Source organism: Natrix helvetica (assembly GCF_964273705.1).
Source record: "Natrix helvetica genome assembly, chromosome: 3".
Taxonomy (NCBI): Eukaryota; Metazoa; Chordata; class Lepidosauria; order Squamata; family Natricidae; genus Natrix; species Natrix helvetica.
In genome coordinates, this window is record NC_138549.1 from 115,101,773 (window position 1) to 115,126,207 (window position 24,435).

Sequence of the window (24,435 nt, forward strand, 5' to 3'; positions counted from 1 at the left end):
TCTGTTCCTGCCATTAATCCTATTGGTCGAAGGGTCTGACAAACCCTATTGGTCGAAGGGTCCCTATAAAAGGGCTGCTGTCAGATTCAACCCTTTGCTGGATTGTTCTTACTTGTTGTGTTATAATAAAGAGCTGTTGTTACCGTTAGGCCTGTGTGTGCCTATCCATTACCCAATCTAACAAGTTCCAAGTCTGTGGCATCCTGAAAGAATTATTATTCTCTCAGCAAAGGATGGTTTTACCTACAGAGCTAGCTTGATTTTTATCTATCAGTTGGAATATTCATAAGTATCAGGAGTGACAGAAATAATCTGAAGGGCATAAGTCAAATGCCCACACACTTATACCTAGTCTTGCCTATTTCTATTGGGGATCTTTGCTGCAAGGTATTTAGCCGGTAGTGTAATTCAGCCAGTTCTACCAGGTGAACTGGTAGAGGTGGCGGTGGGAGGCTCCGCCCACTTGCCCAGACATCATCATGTCCCATTTTTAATGCTCTGCGCATGCGCAGAAGGTCCTGCGCATGCGTGGAGGTGGCACATGTGCTCACATTTGTGAACCGGTAGTGAAGGTAAATTGATTTCATCCCTGTATCCAGTGCCACAAGTTGTAATTCAAAAGTAGATTTTATTACAATAGTCCAATCCAGGCACAAATGATTCTTTAGTTACATTATTATAAATTAAAGTATATTCACACAGAATAAAAAAATAGAGGACTACATCATGTACAATAAAATTAGTTACAAAGGGAACTCCTTTCATACATAGCCAGCTCAATCAGATACCCTTTCAGTTCTTAGCAAGTTGCATATAACCAATGCTGTGGGGAGAGAAAGGCAAAAGGGCTAAAAGTCCTCAAAGAAAGTCTTTTTCTTTCCTATCAATTTTTATAGCCATGTTTTCCCCAACAGGAGACCACAAGTGCTCATCTATTATTTTACGTCAAGAATATAACCATGTTCATTCCCCATTGGAAATACACAGGTATTTCAATTAATCAACCCCAAACTTTTCAAACAATTTTTTCCATTCTGGATCATTTATTCTTACCAGGGTGACTAATGTCAAAGCTAGCAGAAATCTTCACACTACATATATTAGAAAAGGCAATTTTTTGAAGGCACAAAAATTTCCAGGTTTACTTTTGTTTCCTCCTCCCCCCCTCCCCCCCATTTCTGCCTTTCAATACAAAGGGCCTTTCTGTTAATAGAGTTTTCTTATCACATTGCTTTTCACAATTTCATTTATGTACATGCTAAAGATTCCATCTGGGTAGAGTCAATAGGTTAATTATACATTCAGGCTTCAGGCCCATGAAATGTTTAATTGCTGTAGATACAGGTTAAGAAAGTGTTGTGTCATAGGCTTGGCTTGTGGGAAGGTAATCCTTTCCTCACTTTTCATCCATTTTGCAATAAAGGTACATTGCCACTGCCATCGCTCCAATCTGAGAAAGAGGGAAATGAGATAAAAAGTGAGTTTATACTCTTTCCATTAGCACAGAATTAAACAGTTCTCATTATCTTCTTGAAGAAGTAGGCAATACTTTAAATAAAATCTAGCTCAATTGTAAAGAAAAAATAAATCATCAAAACACCACCCTGCAAAGGAGTCTCCCCAGCTATTAGCTACTTTCTAGGTCAGTGATGGCAAACCTTTTTCTTACGGCGTGCCCACTTAATCTCCCTGACCACCTGCGCATGCATGCGCAATCCCCCGTGCATGTTCATGTGACCCCTCCCCAATCTTCAGAGGCTTTCCTAAAGCCTGGGAAGGGTGAAAACGGCCTCCCCCAGTCCTCCAGAGGCCCTCAGAAAGCTGGAAATGGATCGTTTCTGAACTTCCGGTTGGCCCATTGGGGCCGTTTTTCGCCCTCCCCAGCCACTGGAGGCTTTCCTGAAGCCTGGGAGAGGGCAAATGATCAGTTGGCTAGTGTGCGCATGCGCACTGGATGGCTGGTGCCATATGGCTCCATGCCATATGTTCGCCATCACAGTTCTAAGTTTTACAAGGTTTGGGTTTTTTTGTTTAATACGATTTACAAGACAGCCAACTACGTCATGAACTAAGTCCTCCCAGTTTACGATGTTAAAAAGCATCAAGATTTAGCATTATGTATGAATGAAGTCATTGAAGGCCAAGTCTACCATCAAAATGAGGAGTACCTCCTAAATTCTTGGATTATTTTCCCATTGGCACGCCTATGCTAAGGCAGCCTCTCCTGCAAGGGAAAATAGCAGGGAGATTGGTTGCTCTTTACAGGTAGTCCTCGACGTACGGCCACAATTGAGCCCCAAATTTCTGTTGTTAAGTAAGGCATTTGATAAGTGAGTTTTCCTCCATTTTACGACTTTTCTTGCCACAATTGTTAAGTGAATCACTGCAGTTGTTAAGTGAGTAACACAGTTGTTCAGTGAATCTGGCTTTCCCATTGACTGCCTGTCAGAAGGTCGTAAAAGGGGATCACATGATGCTGGGACACTGCAACCACCTTAAATAAGAGCCAGTTCTCAAGCATCTCAATTTTGACCACGTGACTGTGGGGATGCTACAATGGTCTTATATCTAAAAAGTGGTCATAAGTCAATTTCTTAGTGCGTTGTAACTTCAAACGGTCACTAAATGAACTGTTGTAAGTTGAGAACTACCTGTAGTATACTTTGTTTGCCTACTGGATATGTTCAACAGGGTGAAACCTAAGTAATAATCATTTATTTATTTAGAGTCTTAGAGTGAACATCATCTTCCTCTTCTTGTGCCATATTCGTCATTGGATGTTGGCGATCATGTTGGCAATCCTATTTTTGTCAACAGCTGCATGAAAAAGTCGTGCTGAGTTTTGGCCAAACCAGTCCCTTAGGTTTTGAAGCCAAGTTCTTCTTCTTCTGCCCGGATCTCATTTGTGAACATAATTCTCTAATATTACTTTTGAATAGCACACAGCAGATAGGACACTTGATATTCTTTGGACTTCAGTTCCCATAGATCCTATCAGTATTAATGTAAAATCTAGACCTTAAAAAAATCCTGCTATGTGGGAAATAGGTAACCAGTGCTATTTCCCAGGATTTATAGCAGGATTCAAACAAGAATATTTAAATATACTACTCTTTACTACTACTACTACTACTACTACTACTACTACTACTACTACTACTACTACGCAAGATTCTAGACTTGCACATAGTGGCTCTTTCAGTCCTCAAAGTTTACTACCTAAGAATGATAGATGCTTGGGTCTACTAACTACTACCAGTAGTAGTTCTTTTAGACCCAAGTGTCTATCTTTCTTAGGTAGTAAACTTTGAGGACTGAAAGAGCCACTGCATGCAAGACTAGAAACCTATCTTGTATCTGGGCATACAAGAGCATCAGCAGAGAAGACACAACATGTGCTAAAATCTTTGTCTCTTTTCACACGTCCTTCTCATGGCTGCCATCTTGACCTTTTTGACTCCGCCTGAGGACACTCATGGATGCATGCTATCATAGGGTGCATATCATGAGAAAGTTTTGTTAAAGAAAAGGCATCTATTTAAAGCACATCAAGAATAGAGTAATAATAGAATAGAATAGAATAGAATAGAATAGAATAGAATAGAACAGAACAGAACAGAACAGAACAGAACAGAACAGAATAACAGAGTTGGAAGGGACCTTGGAAGTCTTCTAGTCCAACCCTCTGCTTAAGCAGTAAACCCTATTCCATTTCAGACAAATGCTTCTCCAATCTCTTCTTTAAAACTTCCAGTGTCGGGGCATTCACAACTTCTGGAGGCAAGTTGTTCCATTGATTAATTGTTCTAACTGTCAGGAAATTTCTCCTTAGTTCTAAGTTGCTTCTCTCCTTGATTAGTTTCCATCCATTGCTTCTTGTCCTACCCTCAGGTGCTTTGGAGAATAGTTTGACTCCCTCTTCTTTGTGGCAGCCCTTGAGATGGATTAATGCTAGATGTCTTCTTACAAAGTTCAATGAACATACCTCCAAGGCCCCAATTCCAGCTGCAACTCCACCCACTACAGCTGCATTCTTACGAATTTCAGACAGCATCTGATCGAAGCAGCCCTGTAATTCAAACAACAACAAAAATCAGTTACATTTAAAAAGAACTAGTTATCTCTAGAAATTCCAAACCCCATTTGCCTTGGGAGAGTTCAAAGGTGCCATTGAATTTGGCTGGTATTCATCACAGTTCTTTGTAGAAGAATATAGTCCTGAACTTATTTTAGATCCAAATTTTTAAAACACTGCATCAAAAATGCCAAGTATAGAATTTGGGTGCTAGATCACTGAAGGTCACTCCACTCAAAATTGGCACACTTTCCTTCAGAATAGACATGTTTTCATACCGTCACATTAGATCTTTCAGCTATATCTGCTTTGCAAGAAGCGGCAGAGAGAGACGTGTTCAAAGAGTTGCAGCATTGCCCTGGATAAAAGTCCTTTGATTCCTTGTAGAAATAGGAGTTGTTAAAGTCGGTGTAATTTGATAAACCGCAGCACTTCAGCTAAGAAGAAAAACATATAATTAAGATTAGAATTCACATTCACCCTCAGGGAATTGCATTAGAAGACCTTCAAGCAGGGGGAAGGGGGTCCGGCAGTCACTACTGCGGGTTTGCTCGTGGCTGCGCCATGCACGCTTGATGCACGCAATGCGTGCATGTGCAGTGCAATAAAAGTTGTTTTGTGCATGCACAGAAGCAAAAAGTAAGATGGTGGTGCCTATGGCCAGGACAACCAGTTCAGGAGCGTTGCAGGTCTGGGTTGTTGCTGGTTCCAGAAACTCAAACCAATACCAGTTCAGCTGAACCAGTCCGAACTGGTAGGAACCCACCACTGCCTTCAAGGATCCTTCCAATTCTATTACCTAGTCTGTTATTTATTTATTTTATTTCAACATACAATTTTCAATAAAAACTCCTTACCCACTAAGAACCCCACTGCAATTATCTTTTCTTTTATATTAATGCTTTTCTGTTTATAAGCGAACTTTAGAAGCACTAAGATGACCTTCAATAAACTATGATACAACTATTAAGTTTCTGAGATGAAGACAATCTTCCAGCTTTGAGGTAAAACTAACTGGCAGTTAAAACTACCTGGCAGCTGTAAAGGAAGCAACATCATTTCTGCTAAGGCATAAGGGACGTTTTTACATTTTCTCATAAAAATCTTGCATATAACATGGAGATTGGAATACCAACTTACTTCAGTCATTGTAATGTTCCATGCTTCAGTAACTGGGTTAGGTTTCCCATAGTCATCTTTTAATATTTTTGCCACTGTTGATTGCAATATAGTCTGTGCCTGAAAAGAAGAAAAGAATTATACAAAACATATGAGAACATATAATAAGCTTTCCATATAATTAAAGATGCAAGGCCATCCTTTCATCTCAGCATCTGTGGAATTATTAAGAGTCTACTTTCCCTTCTGTAGGTCCTTTATGTAGGAATAGATGGCCTTTATGGGTTGCTAAATGCATATGGAATCAGGGGAAAATATCATTGGCACTGTCACATAATATCTTACAATACAATACAATACAATACAATAGTAGAGTTGGAAGGGACCTTGGAGGTCTTCTAGGCCAACCCCCTGCCTAGGCAGGAAACCCTATACCGTTCCAGACAAATGGCTATCCAACATCTTCTTAAAGACTTCCAGTGTTGGGGCATTCACAACTTCTGGAGGCAAGCTGTTCCACTGATTAATTGTTCTAACTGTCAGGAAGTTTCTCCTCAGTTCTAAGTTGCTTCTCTCCTTGATTAGTTTCCACCCATTGCTTCTTGTTCTGTCCACAGGTGCCTTGGAGAATAGCTTGACTCCCTCTTCTTTGTGGCAACCCCTGAGATATTGGAACACTGCTATCATGTCTCCCCTAGTCCTTCTTTCTCTTAAGCTAGACATACCTAGTTCCTGCAACCATTCTTCATATGTTTTAGTCTCCAGTCCCCTAATCATCTTTGTTGCTCTTCTCTGCACTCTTTCTAGAGTCTCCACATCTTTTTTACATCGTGGCGACCAGAACTGAATGCAGTATTCCAAGTGTGGCCTTACCAAGGCATTATAAAGTGGTATTAACACTTCACATTATCTTCCATAATGGGTACTCATGTAGTGATATAGCTCACCACCAACTTTTTTTAGGCATTCTAGCATATTTGCTTATCTTGGGCATCAATAGACACAAAATATGCAGCCATTCACCAATTTTATTTTCTAAAAATATTTATTGAGTCTATATAGGAACCAGCCAGAGGTGGAGGTATGGGTTGTGTTTTTATAAAATGATGTTAAAGGTCAAGACATTACAGTGTACCTGCTTCATTTATTCTGTTTCGGTGAAAAAATATTTTTAAAATAAGGCCAAATACTCAAGGAGCCTGGCAGCTGGTCAAGGAAATTAACCATTGATGCACTGGGGCTAATGGGTATCAGGTTGCCTAGCCCTTTTCTTCCAATAAAAACCAACATTTTGAGACACCCGAAAACATATATTTTCTCTGCACTATTGTTATTCAGTGATGAGCTTCTTAAGGTGATTCCATTCATCTCTATGTCATTTGGTCATTCAGTATTGAGCTTCCATTCATAGCTACGTCACTTTTTATCAATTCAATCTCCTCTTAACATCACAGAAGAATGCAATGGGCACTGAAGAAAAAAGACTACTCATAACCCCTTAGGCATCACAGATGAAAGTGCTTGGAGTTCCAAAGATGTAATTCTACAGCAAAGAATTCAACTCGTTTTGTTACTGCCCATATCATGTTGTTACTTGCGAGGTCGTGTCTGACCCATCGTGACCCCATGGACAATGTTCCTCCAAGCCTTCCTGTCCTCTAGCATCCTCTGGAGTCCATTTAAGCTCACGCTTACTGCTTCAGTGACTCCATCTAGCCACCTCATTCTCTGTCGTCCCCTTCTTCTTTTGCCCTCAATCTTTCCCAGCATTAGGCTCTTCTCCAGTGAGTCCTTCCTTCTCATTAGGTGGCCAAAGTATTTAAGTTTTATCTTCAGGATCTGGCCTTCTAAAGAGCACTCAGGGTTGATCTCCTCTAGGAGATCACATATCTTCTCCCATATCATGGTGAGTGCCAAAAAAGAGCAATAAAGCAAGACATGTTAATTTTCAAAAAGAAAATAAAGAGCAAACCACAAATAAGTGTCTACCGGGTTTTTCCCAAATCAATGCTTTGTCAAATGGGGAATAGCTATTCTTCTCCACATCTTTCTCAAGAATTGCTATTGGGATACATAATGCCAAATCTCCTTTACAATGCAGAGGAGACACTTGTTCAAGTCATGCAGCACAATCTTGCTTGTGCCCTGCTGCATTCAATAAACTTTCTTCCTCACCATCCCCATATATCTATGCACAAAGCTTGGATCAGGAACCAGGCTGAGAGAACATTGCTAAGAGAAAGTGAGATATCCCTCTTTTCTTATGATACGGACATCAGCATAAGACTAATTTCCATTTTATTCCTGAGGAAACAAGCCAGTGCGTTTAGGACTCAATGGGTCTTGGGTGCAGAGCAAACATATGGAATAAGAAAAATAAAGATTTGGGAAAAAATAATAATAATAGCACTCTTACTAAATTGTATGCATTTTTTCCTAACAAGGACAGACCATTATTACACAAAAGCTAAGACGTAAGGTACCTTAACCTCATTGGTAATCTAACATTTAGGGTATACTAAGCGGAATGTCAGTATTTACTTGAGATCCTGAAATACTGAAATAAACCTATCTTCTACTCCATGATACTTACGAGTGATGTGTAAACCAAAGCTACCACCGCACCAGCAATTTCAATTATGAAGATGATCAGGATAATGGTGAAGAACTAGGAAGAGGGACAATACAGTAATGAGTTTGCTTATTCTACGAAGTATTAATACAAAAATGAAGCATTGGATGCTCTTGGCCAAGTGTGTTCCATCTCTGGGAAAATAGCTGCTTATAAGGAGCTTTCTCAGACTGAAAGACTGCTTCGAGCAGATTTTAAAGGGAATTAGCCCATTTCGTATGGGGTTTCTCATATACTAAAACTCAAGCTCCCTCTTCATATTCCTTCTTTAACTTTCACTGCACCTTCTTATTTGGATTCCTAGATTTTCAGTAGAACTTTTTACTAGCCTAAATTGTTATTGTAATGGCAGTGTAGAAGACCATTGATACTTTCATGAGTTTAGTGACATCATTTTGATTTATCCTTCATATTAAGAGAATTCTTTAGAGCTCATTCTGAGCTAAGCTGTCTTTTGCTCTTGTTTACTAAACAAAGGAGAAAGGAAGTGGAAATCTTCATATAACTTCAAAGCTTTTCTTGCTGTGAAAGTCTCAGACTTGCGATACCCATCCCTGAGTTATTTGCCATCAAACCAAGGTCAAAGTTTGTAGTCTCCTGACCATACCAGGCCTTGAAGTCACGGTGTCAGGTTTTGATAGTTGTTGTTTGTTGGGAGCTTCTGCACAAAACTGGTGGTGTTATTAAAGAGTCCCTGACAGTCTGTAAGAGATCTGGATATCTTTCTTGCTATGCATGCTTTTTGTGTTATGCTTTTAAATCTGTTTGCTTGAGCTAATAATCAGGCTTAAAATCCCTTTATTTACTCGGGTGTTCACTGTTTCTGAGTCCAAAACAATCAATTGCCTGGGCAACCAATCGCTGCCCTGACACTTGGCAAAACAGTTATGATTTAGCATGTTGTTTGAACAAGACCTTATTTCCTTGTTAAGTTATCTAACCGGGAAATAAAAACCAGCATTTACCAGCAATAGAACTGGAACATGAACATGCACTTTAAAAAAAAAACCAACAATAACATAGTTTTATGATACCAAACAATAGGAAAAATATAATCACAAATAAGGAAACATTGCATTCAAAAATATTGACTTGTTTACATAAAAATTAAGGGATCAAGAAAATAACTTTTTTTAAAAAAACACCTAACTTGTTACTATCCAAAAAAGATAGAAATTTTATCCCTGGATTAATGACTTCGGATCTTTTCCTTAAAACAAAAGAAAAAGACCTCAATGAATAGCTTTCAATAATGCCCTCATCGTGCTGGGTTTCATTAATACACTTTAGTATCAATCGACACTTTTATGCAGCAAACAATGAAAATGCTTTGCAGAATTTACCGTGATCAGAAGGCACTTGCTCTCTTTCTGAGCGCCGCAGCATCCTAGGAAACCCAGCAGGAACAGAACGGCTCCAATGGCAATGAGGAGGTAACCAACATGCACAAATTGGAGGACAGTGGCGGATATTGCACCAAATATATTGAGGAAGGATTTACTGTCAACAGTAACCCAGATCCCGATGCCCAGCAGCGCTCCTCCGCCAAGCTAGACAAAAAAAGAGAAAGAAGTAGGTTCACATGTAGATAGTGGAGATGTACATGCACATCCATACATCCAGAATTGTTATCGTTTAGCTCTGCACTTGTATCACATGTGATTCACCATATTGAAAAGACTTCAGACAAGTACAGGTGAAACTCGAAAAATTCGAATATCGTGCAAAAGTTCATTTATTTCAGTAATGCAACTTAAAAGGTGAAACTAATATATGAGATAAGACTCATTACATGCAAAGCAAGATAGTTCAAGCCGTGATTTGTCATAATTGTGATGATTATGGCTTACAGCTCATGAAAACCCCAAATCCACAATCTCAGAAAATTAGAATATTGTGAAAAGCTGCAATATTCTAAGCTCAAAGTGTCCCACTCTAATCAGCTAATTAAGCCATAACACCTGCAAAGGGTTCCTGAGCCTTTAAATGGTCTCTCGGTCTGGTTCAGTAGGAATCACAATCATGGGAAAGACTGCTGACCTGACAGCTGTGCAGAAAACCATCATTGACACCCTCCATAAGGAGGGATAGCCTCAAAAGGTAATTGCAAAAGAAGTTGGGTGTTCCCAAAGTGCTGTATCGAAGCACGTTGATAGAAAGTTATGTGGAAGGGAAAAGTGTGGAAGAAAGAGTGCACAAACAGCAGGGATGACCGCAGCCTGGAGAGGATTGACAGGAAAAGGACACTCAAAAGTGTTGGGGACTTTCACAAGGAGTGGACTGAGGCTGGAGTCAGTGCATCAAGAGCCACCACACACAGACAGATCCAGGACATGGGCTTCAAATGTCGTATTCCTCTTGTCAAGCCGCTCCTGAACACCAAACAACATCAGAAGCGTCTCACCCGGGCTAAAGAAAAACAGACCTGGTCTGTTGCTCAGTGGTCCAAAGTCCTCTTTTCTGATGAGAGCAACTTTTACATCTCATTTGGAAACCAAGGACCCAGAGTATGGAGGAAGAATGGAGAGGCACACACTGCAAGATGCTTGAAGTCCAGTGTGAAGTTTCCACAATCTGTGTTGATTTGGGGAGTCATGTCATCTGTTGATGTTGGTCCACTGTGCTTCATTAAGTCCAGGATCAACGCAGCCGTCTACCAGGAGATTTTGGAGCACTTCATGCTTCCTTCCGCAGATGAGCTTTATGGGGATGCTGACTTCATTTTCCAGCAGGACTTGGCACCTGCCCACGCTGCCAAAAGCACCAAAACCTGGTTCAATGACCGTGGGATTACTGTGCTTGATTGGCCAGCAAACTCACCTGACCTGAACCACACAGACAATCTATGGGGCATTGCCAAGAGAAAGATGAGAGACATGAGACCGAACAATGCAGAAGAGCTGAAGGCCGCTATTAAAGCATCCTGGTCTTCCATAACACTTCAGCAGTGCCACAGGCTGATAGCTTCCATGCCACGCCGCATTGAGGCAGTAATTTGCTGCAGAAGGGGCCCAAATCAAGTACTGAGTACATATGCATGCTTATACTTTTCAGAGGTCTGATATTGTTCTATGTACAATCCTTGTTTTATTGATTGCACGTAATATTCTACTTTTCTGAGATTGTGGATTTGGGGTTTTCATGAGCTGTAAGCCATAATCATCACAATTATCACAAATCACAGCCTGAACTATCTTGCTTTGCATGTAATGAGTCTTATCTCATATATTAGTTTCACCTTTTAAGTTGCATTACTGAAATAAACGAACTTTTGCACGATATTCTAATTTTTCAAGTTTCACCTGTACTTGGAGGCTTCAGGTTTCCCACATCCACAACTCTGCAGTCAAACATGCTTCTCAAGGTCTTGCTAGTCATTGCATATAACTAGTAGACTGATTTCAGCAAGAATTATTATTATTCACTAGAAACATCTGTTTCTAATTAGGAATTTCTCATTTCTCATCAAAAAGTGATGTGAGAAAGCCAAAATATCATCTTAAATATCACCTTAATCGTAAGACTATGCATTTTATTTATGTATTTTTATTAAATTTACACTGCTGCTCATTTCCCCAGGGACAACTCTGGGTGGCAAACAACAATCAATATAAAAGTATAAAACAATCATTATTTTTTATTAAAAATCAACAAAAAAATAAAATATAGAAACCATAAGATAGAAAGATAGTAAATATATCAACTCCAATAGCGGAGCGATCTTAGAGTTTAGGTAGCCCTTCACTTACAACAGTTCATTTAGTGACTGGTTGAATTTACAAAAGTTCTGAAAAAAATAACTTATAATCGTTTTCCACATTTAAAATTGTTGCAGCATGCCCATGGTCACAGGATCAAAATTCAGATGCTTGGCAACTGACTCGTATTTATGATGGTTGCAGTTTCCAGGATCACTTTTACAACCTTATGACAAGCAAAGTCAATGTGAAAGTCAGTTTCACTTAACAACCATGTTACTAAGTTAACAACTGCAGTGATTCACGTAACAACTGTGACAAGAAATGTCATAGTTGTTATGTGAATAACTGCAGTTGTTAAGTTAGTAACACAGTTGTTAAGTGAAACTGACTTCCCCATTGACTTTGGGGCAAAAGTCATTTAACAATTGTCTCGCTTAGCAACAGAAATTTTGGGTTGAATTGTGGTTGTATGTTGAGAACTACCTGTATTACTAGTTCCCTGGGATCCCCAAACCTAGTGACATAACGAGATCTTGAGGAACGTCCAGAATGTTAAGAGAGATTGAGCTAAACTAACTTCAAGACTGAAGAATGTTCCATAGGATGGGCACCATAGCCGAGATGGCCTACCTCCCGGGACCCATCAAATATTTTTAGCAACTGATCTTATGGTCTAATCCCCACATACACAGTTGAACTAGAATTCCGTATAACTATAATCACAGCCTTACAGCTTGACAACTACATTCTAGACTGCATTTTGACATAATCCTTATGAAAACTACACTTATCCCTTAAAATGTTTTGCAATATTTCTTGGGCAACTTTTTTTGACTTATCAAAGCATCACATTTATGTCCTTTAGCGTACACATGAAATTAGCTTTTAAAAGGTTTTAAAAGTGAAAAGGTAAAATTGGAAAATAAGCCTAATATTTAAGCTAGGTTTATAATGGCCTACTCTGGAATCCTGATTCATTTTCACTTCCTACAAACTGGAGATACTTTCCTATTTATGAAAATATTTAGAACCCAGACAAATATGCTTTAAAATTGCTAACATATTTAATCCAGTACTAAATATCATCAGACCTGTATGATTACATTAAATTTAATTCTATTTAAGGAAGTTATATAGATTTTACCATTGTACAGGAGATGATGTTTCAACAGGTATAATGCCAAATCTTACACTTCTGCATTGTTCTAAAATACATGGAAGCCCATTTTCTCTGACCCTGATCAATCTCTTTCTACCCCAGATAATTTTATATTCCTTCATATTCAACAAGCTGTGATACGATTATCTATGGAGATTCTCAGGTAGCCAGGTCATGATTGTCCCGGGCAATGTAATATATGTAGTAAAATACAGTGAGACATGTACATATCTGTAACATTGGAGAAACAAAACAATCACTTCACAAACGCATATCACAACATAGGAGAACAGCCCCATCAGGTCAAGATTCAGCTCTCCATCTGTATTTGAAACACAAAGTTGTACTTTTGAAGCAGCAAAGTCCACATTCTGGACAGAGAAGACCACTGGTTTAAAAGAGGGTCAAAGAGACCATCTACGTTGAAGTTGATCAGCCCTTTCTCAACAGAGAGGGAGGGATACAACACCACCTATCTTCTGTTTACAACATAGACCTTCCCCGTAGTTCCACACCTATATGCACTATTCGGGTGACCCTGAGGGCACAGATAAATCTCCAAGTGGTCTCAATGACTCAGAGAGATTGCTAACAACTAGATGACTGCAAGGAATATAAATCCTTCAATTTTCCACCATTCAGTCTGAACTGAAGATGCTTCTTGGACGAGAAATGAAACATCTTCAAGGAAAAACAAAGAACGTCCAGTTGCCCTTTGAAAAAACACCTTTGGGACTATGATTCTATAGTACTAGCACAGGAAGAATCATTGCAAATTTCCCAGCCTTTCAAGGTGGCATTATCAGAAGCTACCAAGCATTCCAACTGTGTAAATATTCCATTTTAAGTGAACAATGCCTGTAACATAATTCACAAACATTCCTAAAGAGGTCAAAGTAATTGTCCTTGAACACAGGTGCAGATTTTATTTGCTTTCAAACAAAAGGACAAGCCACAATCTGTATCTAAATACTGGTGCCAGGCTAAATACATGAGGTCTTTGGGATGAAAAGTCATTTCCTTTCTAGAGAAACCATATCACAATTCCCAGGTTTGTAGAACAGATTTAGAAAACCTGAACCCACGTTGCTAAAAAAAAAAGTTGCAGATTCATTTGACCTCTCAGAATTATTATTCAATAAACAGCATGAGCTAATATACTAATTGCTGAAAGAGTTGTACATACAGCTTCTCTGGGAAAGAAATGAGTATTGCCCTATAAAAATAATTCAGAAATGCAGGATTTTGGGACAGATCTGGCACAATTACAAAGGGGGAGGGGGAAACAAGATATTCATTATTGTTCTAAATTAGTATTTTTTAAAGTGTCATTTTTGTTTCTCTAGGACTTTACACCTTCATCTTTATGAAAACCCTATTTCAAGGAACTGACCTTTATTAAAAAGTAGGTAAATAATTCCAGAGATCCTAATTTTTCTAAGGAGAATTAGAAGGCAACCCTGCATTGTACATTAATGTTGTTTTGTATTTTGTAGGCTGCTTTTTGTGTAATGAACAAACATAGGGTGATAATAAAGATGATTGTAGTCCCATATTTTTTTCCCCATAAATCTCTACTAGGGGACTGCATGACAGCCTGGGAGGGGGTAAAATAAATTTCTGATTTATTTCTGATATTATCTTTTTTCTCACTTTTCAGTATATTTTCTTCTCAATCTTTCTGTTCCTGACACTTTTCTCTCCTGTCGTTCCCCCACCCCACCCCCAAAGGTAGATGATTAAAAGGCAGAGGTCTAATTTAAATGTTTCAGGACATATTAAATTAGAACTAAACTGTAGGCCCACAGATTACTCAGATTAAAACAGAGAAAAGAAACACAGGGATAGGGAGTTACTGGGGAGGGGCACAAAACGAATGCCACATTTTGAATAATGTCACGGATTAAAGAGATTAAGGGTAAGCATCTACAGACAATGCAAATATGTTTCAGCTGCATACGTGAGCCATGTAAAGGACAGTTGCATAAATATTGCTTTGTTTCAAAGGGGTGCTTTGATTCCACAAAGATTTAGTCAAGCCAACCAATCATAGTAAGTTGAAGGAGAGATCCAGTTTGAACCAAGTCCTATAGCCTAACCTCAACTCCATAGAAGCATACGTATAGGAAGTGTATACAGCACAACAAAATTTAGCTTGTTTAACCATGGTTTGTTAACCAAGTCATAATGACCTGTTCAAACATACAACTAAGTCCTAAACCACAATTTACAAGCCACATATTTTATCTGTACTTTTTGTGTTTTATTTATTTCATTGTACTTTCTTGTTAGATTGTTGTGAGTCACTCAAAAGTTATTTAAACTAGGGCATCCTACAGGTTTACTAAATTATTATGATTTATCGCACAATCACCCAGATGTTCAGACTGGATGTGACAGTTTTGTCTACCTGTCAAGTCCTTTCCGAGGATCTGGGATAAGGCAGATATGGATGTTTGATAGTGTCACAGATATTGATGCAGGATATAAACTGTTCAGAGTAAAACCAATTTTTGCAATTGACTGATGTTGAATTTGTCAATGCCAATGGTGTTCAGGTGGTGCTCCAGTTATTGTATTATGCCTTGATGTGATTGTATGGTTTTGGTGTAATATAATTTATGAGACTGGTCACCAATTACCACATATGATCATAATATAATTGTTATCACTTGGCCACATATCAGACAGGCATAGTCAGGAAGATATGTCCTTCTACCTGCAGTCATCAAATGTTTCTCAGACATTAATTTATATTGTTCCCCATATTATTAGAGTACAGAAGCCAAGTATGTGCTAGTGGTTAAGGTGTTGGAAAAGAAGTGAAAAGACCCCCACTTCTTCAACCATGAAAATCCGTTGGGTGACTTAGGGCAATCTTCCTATGAGGCCAAGCTACCTACTTAGCCATTGTTCTTGGGGGAAAAATAGTTCTTGCTCCATGCTGAATTATAGCACCAAATAAAAATATTATGCAAATATTTTTTTTTATTTGCATTTTGATTTTCATAGTCAGATGAGTTTCCTAGTAAGCAGCAAGGACAGGAGGGAGAGGAGAAACATCCAAATATTAGCTCCAAACTGAATTCTTTCCTTTCAGCACAATATGCACATGAACTACTTGCTTGCTCTCTATATATAACCCTTTTGGGGGCATTGTAAGAGGGGGCTTAAACACCAATCTTTTTACCCTTTTAGCAGTCCAAACCCTTTGCAAATGAGAAGCATATACATATGTAGAATTAAGTGGGGAGGAAAAATCAACCTGCAATTCTGGGGCCCATCCATGGTCCCTAATATTTTTCACTCCTCAAGGAATATTTTTTTTTACTACTACTAAAAAAAAATCAGTGGTACCCTTTGAGACTCAATACTTCACCATCTGAGGCAAGACCATTGTAATGTAGATCCTAAAAATAGCTTCAATGATGTTTCTGACTGCCCTCCCTTCAAAACACGCTTGTAAAGGACCAAGAAAAACTTCAAATGTATCACATTTCATTCATACCTGGGATACGGTTCCTTCCAAAGAAGGTCACTTGTGACTCCTGCCCTCTAAAAGGTAGCACACCCTTGTTATGGTTCTTAACAGTTTTGTGACCTTATTGGTCTCCACTGTACGGTATATATCTGGGCCTCCTAACAGAGTTTACTTTAAATACAGCCACAGGATGTTTAGCAAGAGCTGTATGAGCAATTGCTCTTTCTTCAAGCTTTGAAACTAGGTGTATGCTAAAGGTATCAGTTCAGGTTGATATTCAGGACTTCCTTGAGAACATTAGCCAGGTATGGAGAAAGACGGCTGCACTGCTTTTTGAAATAGCGTTTATAGAACAAGTATGACATCAAAGCCACACCCACAGAAACCATAAAACTGACTCAGGTTGTCCGAGAAACATGAATAGGTTTTAATGACTACCTTTGTCTTGAGCCACAATTATACTCAAGTTGTCCATTATCAATTTGAGGCTTGGCCTTTCTTTGCATGAAAGCATATTTCCTTAGAAGGACTTCCTGTAATACAACCTAAAACAACCACATAGCAACACTTCTAATTGTTCTACCAGTATTGCAGCCCCAAAACCAGCTAGAAACACAGGGAAAAGAAATCCTACAAGCCAACCATACTATTAAATGACTGTTTCATGTTATTTTGAAATAGTTTAATCTGTGAGATGATATAACTACAATTAATATTTGCAGGCAATCTTCAGTTTCACTGAATATATGATGCAACCTATACCTCACTAGAAGCCACAACATACAAGTATGAAGAGGCCAGCAGATCATCTATTATAGCTTCTAAGACTGTTTACCATGAATTTATGGGACAAGCAGACAAAACAATAGTAGAATCATGACTAAGGGAGAAGAGGTTTGGACACTGATCCTTCCTTACACTGTATGTATGTGTTCTTTTCCAAGGACTGTCACCAACTTGTCCCCCAGAAAGCTTCCTATTTGCTAACCAGGGATTATACTTATATTGTAGTTATGACCATCTCCTACCACATATTTTATAGTACCCAAATATTATTCACATGCTGCATCTTGTTTCTATTAAATCATTCATAGTTGACTGGTAGAACCGAGTTGGCAAAGGTTGCTACAGCATATGATCACCAGAGATTAATTGAAAGATAAAGACACAACTTGCCATAAACATGCTAATAATGTGCTGTAAACCGATACCTGCCTGATATGCTCTTATGGAGAAGAATAAACTTGATGGCCTAATCTGTCCTTCATTAGAATTCTAAATATGTTGCTTTGAGTTTGGGTTTCAGCTTCACATTTGTTTTGTTTCATACCTATTAAACATACAGACATGGAGCTAAAAGGAGGTGAAAAAGGTTCTCTCATCCACTCATTCTTTTGCAAGAATGCAAAGCACCTCATTGCTTATTTACAGAAAAAAGAGGTAAGTACTCACAAATATGAGCAGGTTAAACAAAATCATCATGACCTTCAGGAATGTAAAGCAGCTCATTTTGACAGCTGTAAAAACAAATAATGAAGAACTTAACAAACAGCAGATCAAGAAACTTTTAGAGAACTAAACTCAACCAATATTCAAAAATGTGGACACAAATTTCAACTTATGGTCTGATAATTTACAAACTCTCAGTGTGACATTCAAAGGGGTTTCTTTGAGGGTAAAAGCCAATTTTTAATTTTATTATTATATGGATACTAGCTGGATACCCATGCTTCGCAACAAAACTATGTGATTGGGCTATGCAGGAGAAATTCAGTTCACAATCTGTTGGCTCAGTGGTGGTCGTTGATTGAAACACATAAGGGAATATTGCTCCCACTGCCTTGAGTCCAGACGCATTTCCATAGGTGGAAGGCATAGACATTGGTGAGGTACCAACATTTAATACTGTAAGGAGCCCCAGACCACTCCTGAGGGAAGGAGTAGAATGTCTGCCAGTTTGAACTGAGGTAATGGAATGTGAGGCAACTGGCAGTTGGAAGAGTTCTTTTCAGGTGGGGAGGTTAATAGAATGTCTAACTCCTTAGCATCAGAGCATGTTAATATAAGGCAACTGGCAGTTGGAACAGAGTTCTTTTCAGGTGGGGAGAGGGAGTAGAATCCCTTAGCATCAAAGCATGTAAATTACTGTATAAGGAATACTAATGATCTTGATGGTCGTTTCAATAAATCCATTCTTAGTGAGCACCCAGAGGCCAAGAGGAACATACATGCTAAATTTCAAGTTTGTAGGCTTTATGGTTCTGGAGATTTTGTGATGAGTGAGTGGTACTTGCCTTTTATATATATAGATTGTTGGGCAATATTTGGGTAAGAGGCTTATTTATTGATCTAAAAGCAAGGATGTGTTGGCCTAAAAGGCCAATGTCCCATTAATTCACATCACTTCCTGATGGAGCCACAATGACCAAAATTATAGAAGCTAAACTCCAGCATATGGAACTCTGGTTTCGACTACAATCTTTTAGACACCCTTAAGATCAATATCCATTCTGCAGAGCACTAGAAAGAGATGCTAATTTAAAAGAAAATAATAAGAAAAACCCAGCAGACTTTATTCACTAGTCTTTTTTTCTTCACCTGATGGCTTTCATAGCAGAAGCTAGTTGATACCATTGTCTCAGGTCAGCACTGGCAGTATCAAAATTGAAGAGCTCAACTCCCACTTCTTGCCATAATCCAGATTAAAATATCCCCAAAAGATTCTTGTCTGGACTCTTCTTGACCTTCAGAATTTGGTTCAACACTAAATTGTTAAGACTTTTCTTTCCAACATTGAATTGGAATTATCTTTTCTAGTAACTTAAATCTAGGATTTGAAAGAGCGGGTTTTGCCTTTTTCAAGTATTATTGCATCATCTGTATCTTCTCAGTTTAAGGCTAAATTTTCCCAATACTACCAATCTCTGTTTTAGGACTTAATTTCTAGTCTCCTGATCATTCTTGTTGCCTTTCCTTGAAACTGTTCCAGTTTGTTTGACTGGTATAAGTACTCAAGGCAGGATCTGGTCAGTACAAAAATAAAACAGAACTATTCAAATCAAATCAAACAGTTCTTTTCCTATGATTTAGAAATTATAATTATAAAGTCTAAAATAACATTTGCCTTTTAACATCAGCAGCAACATTATTGATTCATATTCAGTTGCTGATCAATTATCATATCATATCTTTTTACAAGTTAAATTGCTGAATTTCCAGTTGCATTAATGGAAGTGACAAAGTGGTATGGACAAATAAGGCTAAAGCAAATATGTTCCCCTATATCCTCACCTTTAGTAGCCTTGGTGTTACTACAAAAGAAGTTATTCCGGAGCTGATTTTTAAATCTTTAGAATTGTTTGATATATTGCAATAACAACAACAAAACAAAAGACAGAAATTATGTATTATATCAGAATAAACAGCACAGATAAAAAGGCAGTTAAAAACAACAGACAAGTCATTTTGTTTTAAAGAAATAAACATTAAATAATCCTCACTTCCTTTACTGAGGTCAAATTAAAAACTGAGGCTGTTTTATGCGTATCAATCTTCATTTTCAAATATGCAAGAATACTTAGAAACAAAGATCCTTTGTCATAAGTTCATAAATACACAAGGAACCTACCTTTAAGGGCACCAACTAACTCCAAAATCAACCTGGACTGGTCTCACTATCTTTACACTTGACAAAGCAGTCAACTCTTAAGTAATATGAAGAAATTGTTTCAGCCTATTAGACGAATCACCTTTTCAAGCCAATCAAATCTCTGTAAGAGCTAAGGCCACACCTCAGCAATTCATTTCTTTAAAAAATACCACCACCTTATAGGACTACTAAACCATGTTCCTTTATTCTTTACTGCTCCCTTGTGGTTATAGGTGAATGGTGGGGTTTTTTTTTTTAAGCTTTACAGCTTGTTTGAATAATTTTGTCTATATGTGTAATACAAGATTGTGCATGAAGGAGCTGGAGACAAAATAGTTGGAAGTAGCCGTGTCTGTGTACGTGCAGAAGAAATTAAAACTGATGCTACAATGCTGCTTGGCTTCCAAAAGTGGAGATAATAAGGAGACAACCCAGACAGCACTGTGGGATGGGATTGTTTTGTCCAATCTGGTGCTGCCATCTCACTTCCAATATAGCGCTCCCAAAACCTCCCAGGGATCAAGAAGTCCAGCTTAATATATATGCATTTCACTTCATGCGAAAACCCATTGCAAAGTAAAGAAGTTGTTGGCCAAAAGAAGTTCTTACAAAATTTGGGTGGGAGGAAGGTAGGCATGCATTACTCTTGACAGGATGCAAGGTTTGGCAGCCATTGTGGTGACTTCCTCTGTCTTTCTCCTGGAATCACAACTCTAATAGCCTGGAATTTTCTTGGCAGCTAAGTTCTTTCTATTGATTAGCATCATGGCTGCTGGTAGCCAGAAGGAGAAGATCATAATTGTCAAGGATGATTATTTAATGGTGTTTTGGAGTGTGGGTTAGATGAGGTTGGCTCTGCCTTTTGCCTTCAAACGAGGAGTGGGGAGGGGAGGAAATTCTCCCTGCTGGGCCTACTGGGCTTGCTGGGTCTGAGGTAACTCTGTAGTTTGGTTGAGGTGCCCCTATGCAGTGGAGGGCAGGATTGGTAGTTGGATCAGACCAGCTGAGCTCTGGATGTCTTGGTCAGTGATTATTTTTCTCAGACTATGGTCCTAAAGAGAGAAGAACCTGGAACCAACATCTGGATCTTTGCCTACTTTTAACTGCATTAAAAATAAATTGAAATAATATACCACAGGATATCTTGTCGGGTTCTTTTCCAACTGACAAGGTTTTTGTTCCCAGTTTTGAAATAAATGACATTTTTCTTCCTCTTTTCCAGATGAGGCAATGATTGAGTAATTGCCATGCCCCCATATGTAATTTTATGGAAGATTCAGACATCATCCTTATCCTCATCATCTGTTTCCTTTTTTTCATTTTGTCTTATTCTTCTTAAGGGGAAATAAATCTATTTAGGAGAAATATTTGGAATAGCTGCCCATTGACTTCTGATTATTAGAGCTTTTCTTTGCTTGTATATAATTGCAGCACAAATATATATCAGCATCTTTTTTTTAAATGATCTTCTTCATGACATTGTCTTATTTGATTCCCAGTCTATACAAATAGATTTACTTAGTGACCACATTTGTGACTGGAAACTCAACCTTAAGTAGTCACTAAATGAAACTACAGCTGTGCTTTAACTTTCCTTTGCTTCACAGACCTTGAAGGGTCATAAATACAAGAATACTTTTTCATCACCATTGTAACTGCAAATTGTTGCTAAATGAAGACTACCTATACAGTATCTAAAGCAGCCTTAAGTTGTTGTCTTTGTTTCAGAATTCACTGTTTTCTTCCCATTCCAACATAAACTTTGTTATGGGTGCAGACTGACAGGCTTCACCAATCAATCTGTTGCTGGCACAGCTAAGTGACTATCAGAGGTCTATAGGCATATCATCTGCTTTCTGGTCTCTTACTTCCATGGATTCTCTATAATGAATTCTTCTTCTGTAGCCGCCAGGTCACTTGAAACTGCTTCATTTTTATTTATTTTGAATTAAAAGTGGGTTGGAAATTACAGGAATGGTTGACTTTTTGAAGAATATTAACCCTGCCAGATGTAAAACAATTACCTTGAAGAGTTTCAACACAATGCATATCTTTTTAAAATCCCCATACAGGTTTTAAGACCTGGATGCCAACTATTGTATGGAGAAAGGGGAGCACAGCAGTCTATAATTTATCCAGAAAAAAACTGAAATTGTATGACCTTAGCAAGTGCAGAACGCGTCATTCTCCAAATTAAAGGGGGGAAAATCCATGAAAAGACAATTTCTTGCTTTTTGTATGCCAGACCTCTCACGAAGATAAAGAATACCCAACGTTTTGCTGCCTCTGATCATTGAGGTTAGACGCTGCTGGGAGGATTGGCCTGTCTGAATAGCAAACCTGGGGAAAAGTGTCTTATCTCTGGTTTCAGTTAGTTATTTTACTGGATCAGATACATTGGCAGATTTTACTTTTTCTAGCCAGGATTTGAAGAAATCTCTATTAATATGCACCTGATTTTTTTTATTTTTTTAAAAAAAATACTATGTGCATCTTTTGACATTAATAGTCTTACTATTTTTAAAAATATGCTGCCATCTAGAGGTCAAAACATTTCCCACTGTCTCTCAGCCCCAGCAATACACAGAATATTGGCTGAAACAATGTAGGCAGGTTCTACTAATTTTTCTTCACATGTTCTGTTTGCCTCCATTTGGGTAGAAGATGAAACTCCTGGTCAAAGACAGAGCCACTTGTTAGCAGTCCAAGCCCTGGTTGCTTTTATTTGAATGGTTGTCTTTGTTGATCTTTACCAAGAGAATAATGCAAATAACTTTGTTAATGTTTAAGAGAATCAATTACAGTTTTTCCACCTATTCTATCATAGTTGGAGTCCATCAGGGACAGCACAACCCTTAAGTAGCGTAAAGGAACCTTCTAAAGGTAGACAAACACAATGACATTTCTTGTGATTTAAAAATGCTCTGACATAATGTGGTTTGTATGCCTTGTCATGTCATGCCATCTCCAAGAATTTTACAAGATACATCAACAAATTGAAGCTTCCTGCAATGACACCAGCGGAACTGCAAAAAAACTGTGCTACTTGGAACATCATATATTTTAAAGAAGATACTTGGTTGATACCTAGGACGCTGGCAGCAACCTGTATCCACCATTAGCACCAGTCAATGGTATTTGTGACACATTTTTAAATGTTCAGTTGACTGATTTTCATGTTTAATGAATAAAAGAGATAATAATAATAATAATAATAATAATAGATGAAACATTATGAACTCCATTATTATGGATGAAACATGTAATGGTGGTACCAGTGGAACTGCAAAAAACAGTGCTGCTCAGAACATTATACATTTTAAGAAGATACTTGGTTGATACCAGTGGTGGGATTCAAAAATTTTGTCTACCGGTTTGGTGAGTCGGGTTAAGTGAGGAGGTGTCATGTGACTGACTAGACATGGCCAATGTGATGTTACTCATGCTCATGCCCACTCAGTCACATGCCCCCCCACCTAGCCATGCCCACAGGAAAAAGTAGGACAATTTTTAGGATTTTCCCCTATCTACTCGCACCCTACCTTTGCTAGTTTCCCCGCTTCTTCCCCTCCCCCCCCCCACTGCCTCTTTGGTTGCTTACTTTCCACAGCAGCTGGTCCAGTCTGGAAGGCAAGGTGACCGGAGTTTTCAGCATCCCCCAGCCAGCCGCCAATGTTGGGACGCAGCTGGCTGGCAAAGAAGGCTCCCAGCTGCCACCTCTTTGCATTCTGTCTCTCAAAGAGGCTGGCGACTGGCCACAGGCTGCTGAAAAGTCCTTCAATAGGCAAAAAATGGCTGCAGTCACCGCAATCTTCTTCACACGTGTATCCAACTTGCAAGGCAATGGGATGCGTATATGTGAAGAAGATGGCAGTGATGGTAACTGCTTTTTCTCCAACTGAAGGACTTTTCACAATGGCCTGCGGCCAGCTGCCGGCCTCTTTAAGACCCGGTATGCAAAGAGGTGGTGCAAGCGAGCAGCAACTGGACCGAGTGAGCAACCGGTGACAGGGGGACTGGTTCGGAGATGTGGCCGACCAGCCATCGCTATCAGTTTGCTGAACTGGGCAAAATTTCTGCCACCAATTTGGGCAAACCTGTGCGAAATGGCTGAATACCATCACTGGTTGATGCCTAGGATGCTGGCAGTGATATTTGTGATACATTTTTAAATGCTCAGTTCATTGAGTTTCATGTTTAATGAATAAAAGAGATAACAACAATAACAATTATAATGTCTGGGGGGGGGTACTTGATGCTTTCTGAGCTTGCTTGTTTTCTTGCAAACGTTTCATTATCTAACTAGGTAACACCATCAGTGTTAGTAAGGAGTGCCGTTTGCTGTCAGTTTACATTCTGGTGATGTGCCTGTCTGTGTGGGTGGGGGCAGTCTTAGAGATTCTTTGGTTGGGCTGTTTACTGATGGCTCTTTGACAATTTCTTCATTGGGGTATCGTTTACTTGATTGTTGGTCTGAAGTTGACCTTGGAGTTAACTTATGCTGATAAGTGCCAGGCTTCTAGAAATTCCCTGGCATTATTGGCTTGGTCCAATAATAATGTCTTCTGTATCTCCTCTCTCCTTTCTTTCTTTCTTTCTTTCTTTCTTTCTTTCTTTCT

The 24,435-nt window shown here is 38.8% G+C and overlaps 1 protein-coding gene across 1 annotated transcript; it reads right to left on the bottom strand.

Annotated features, from left to right (window-relative positions):
- Positions 1-602: 602 nt before the first annotated feature.
- Positions 603-19,893, bottom strand: TSPAN1 (tetraspanin 1). The gene is made up of 8 exons (XM_081948322.1): positions 19,796-19,893; positions 17,620-17,684; positions 9,170-9,376; positions 7,788-7,862; positions 5,216-5,314; positions 4,354-4,512; positions 3,986-4,069; positions 603-1,450 (listed from the first exon to the last, which is right to left on the bottom strand). The coding sequence occupies exons 2-8, from the start codon at positions 17,674-17,676 to the stop codon at positions 1,397-1,399; spliced, it is 735 nt and encodes a 244-aa protein (XP_081804448.1). The 5' UTR covers positions 17,677-17,684; positions 19,796-19,893; the 3' UTR covers positions 603-1,396.
- Between the last annotated feature and the right edge of the window lie 4,542 nt (positions 19,894-24,435).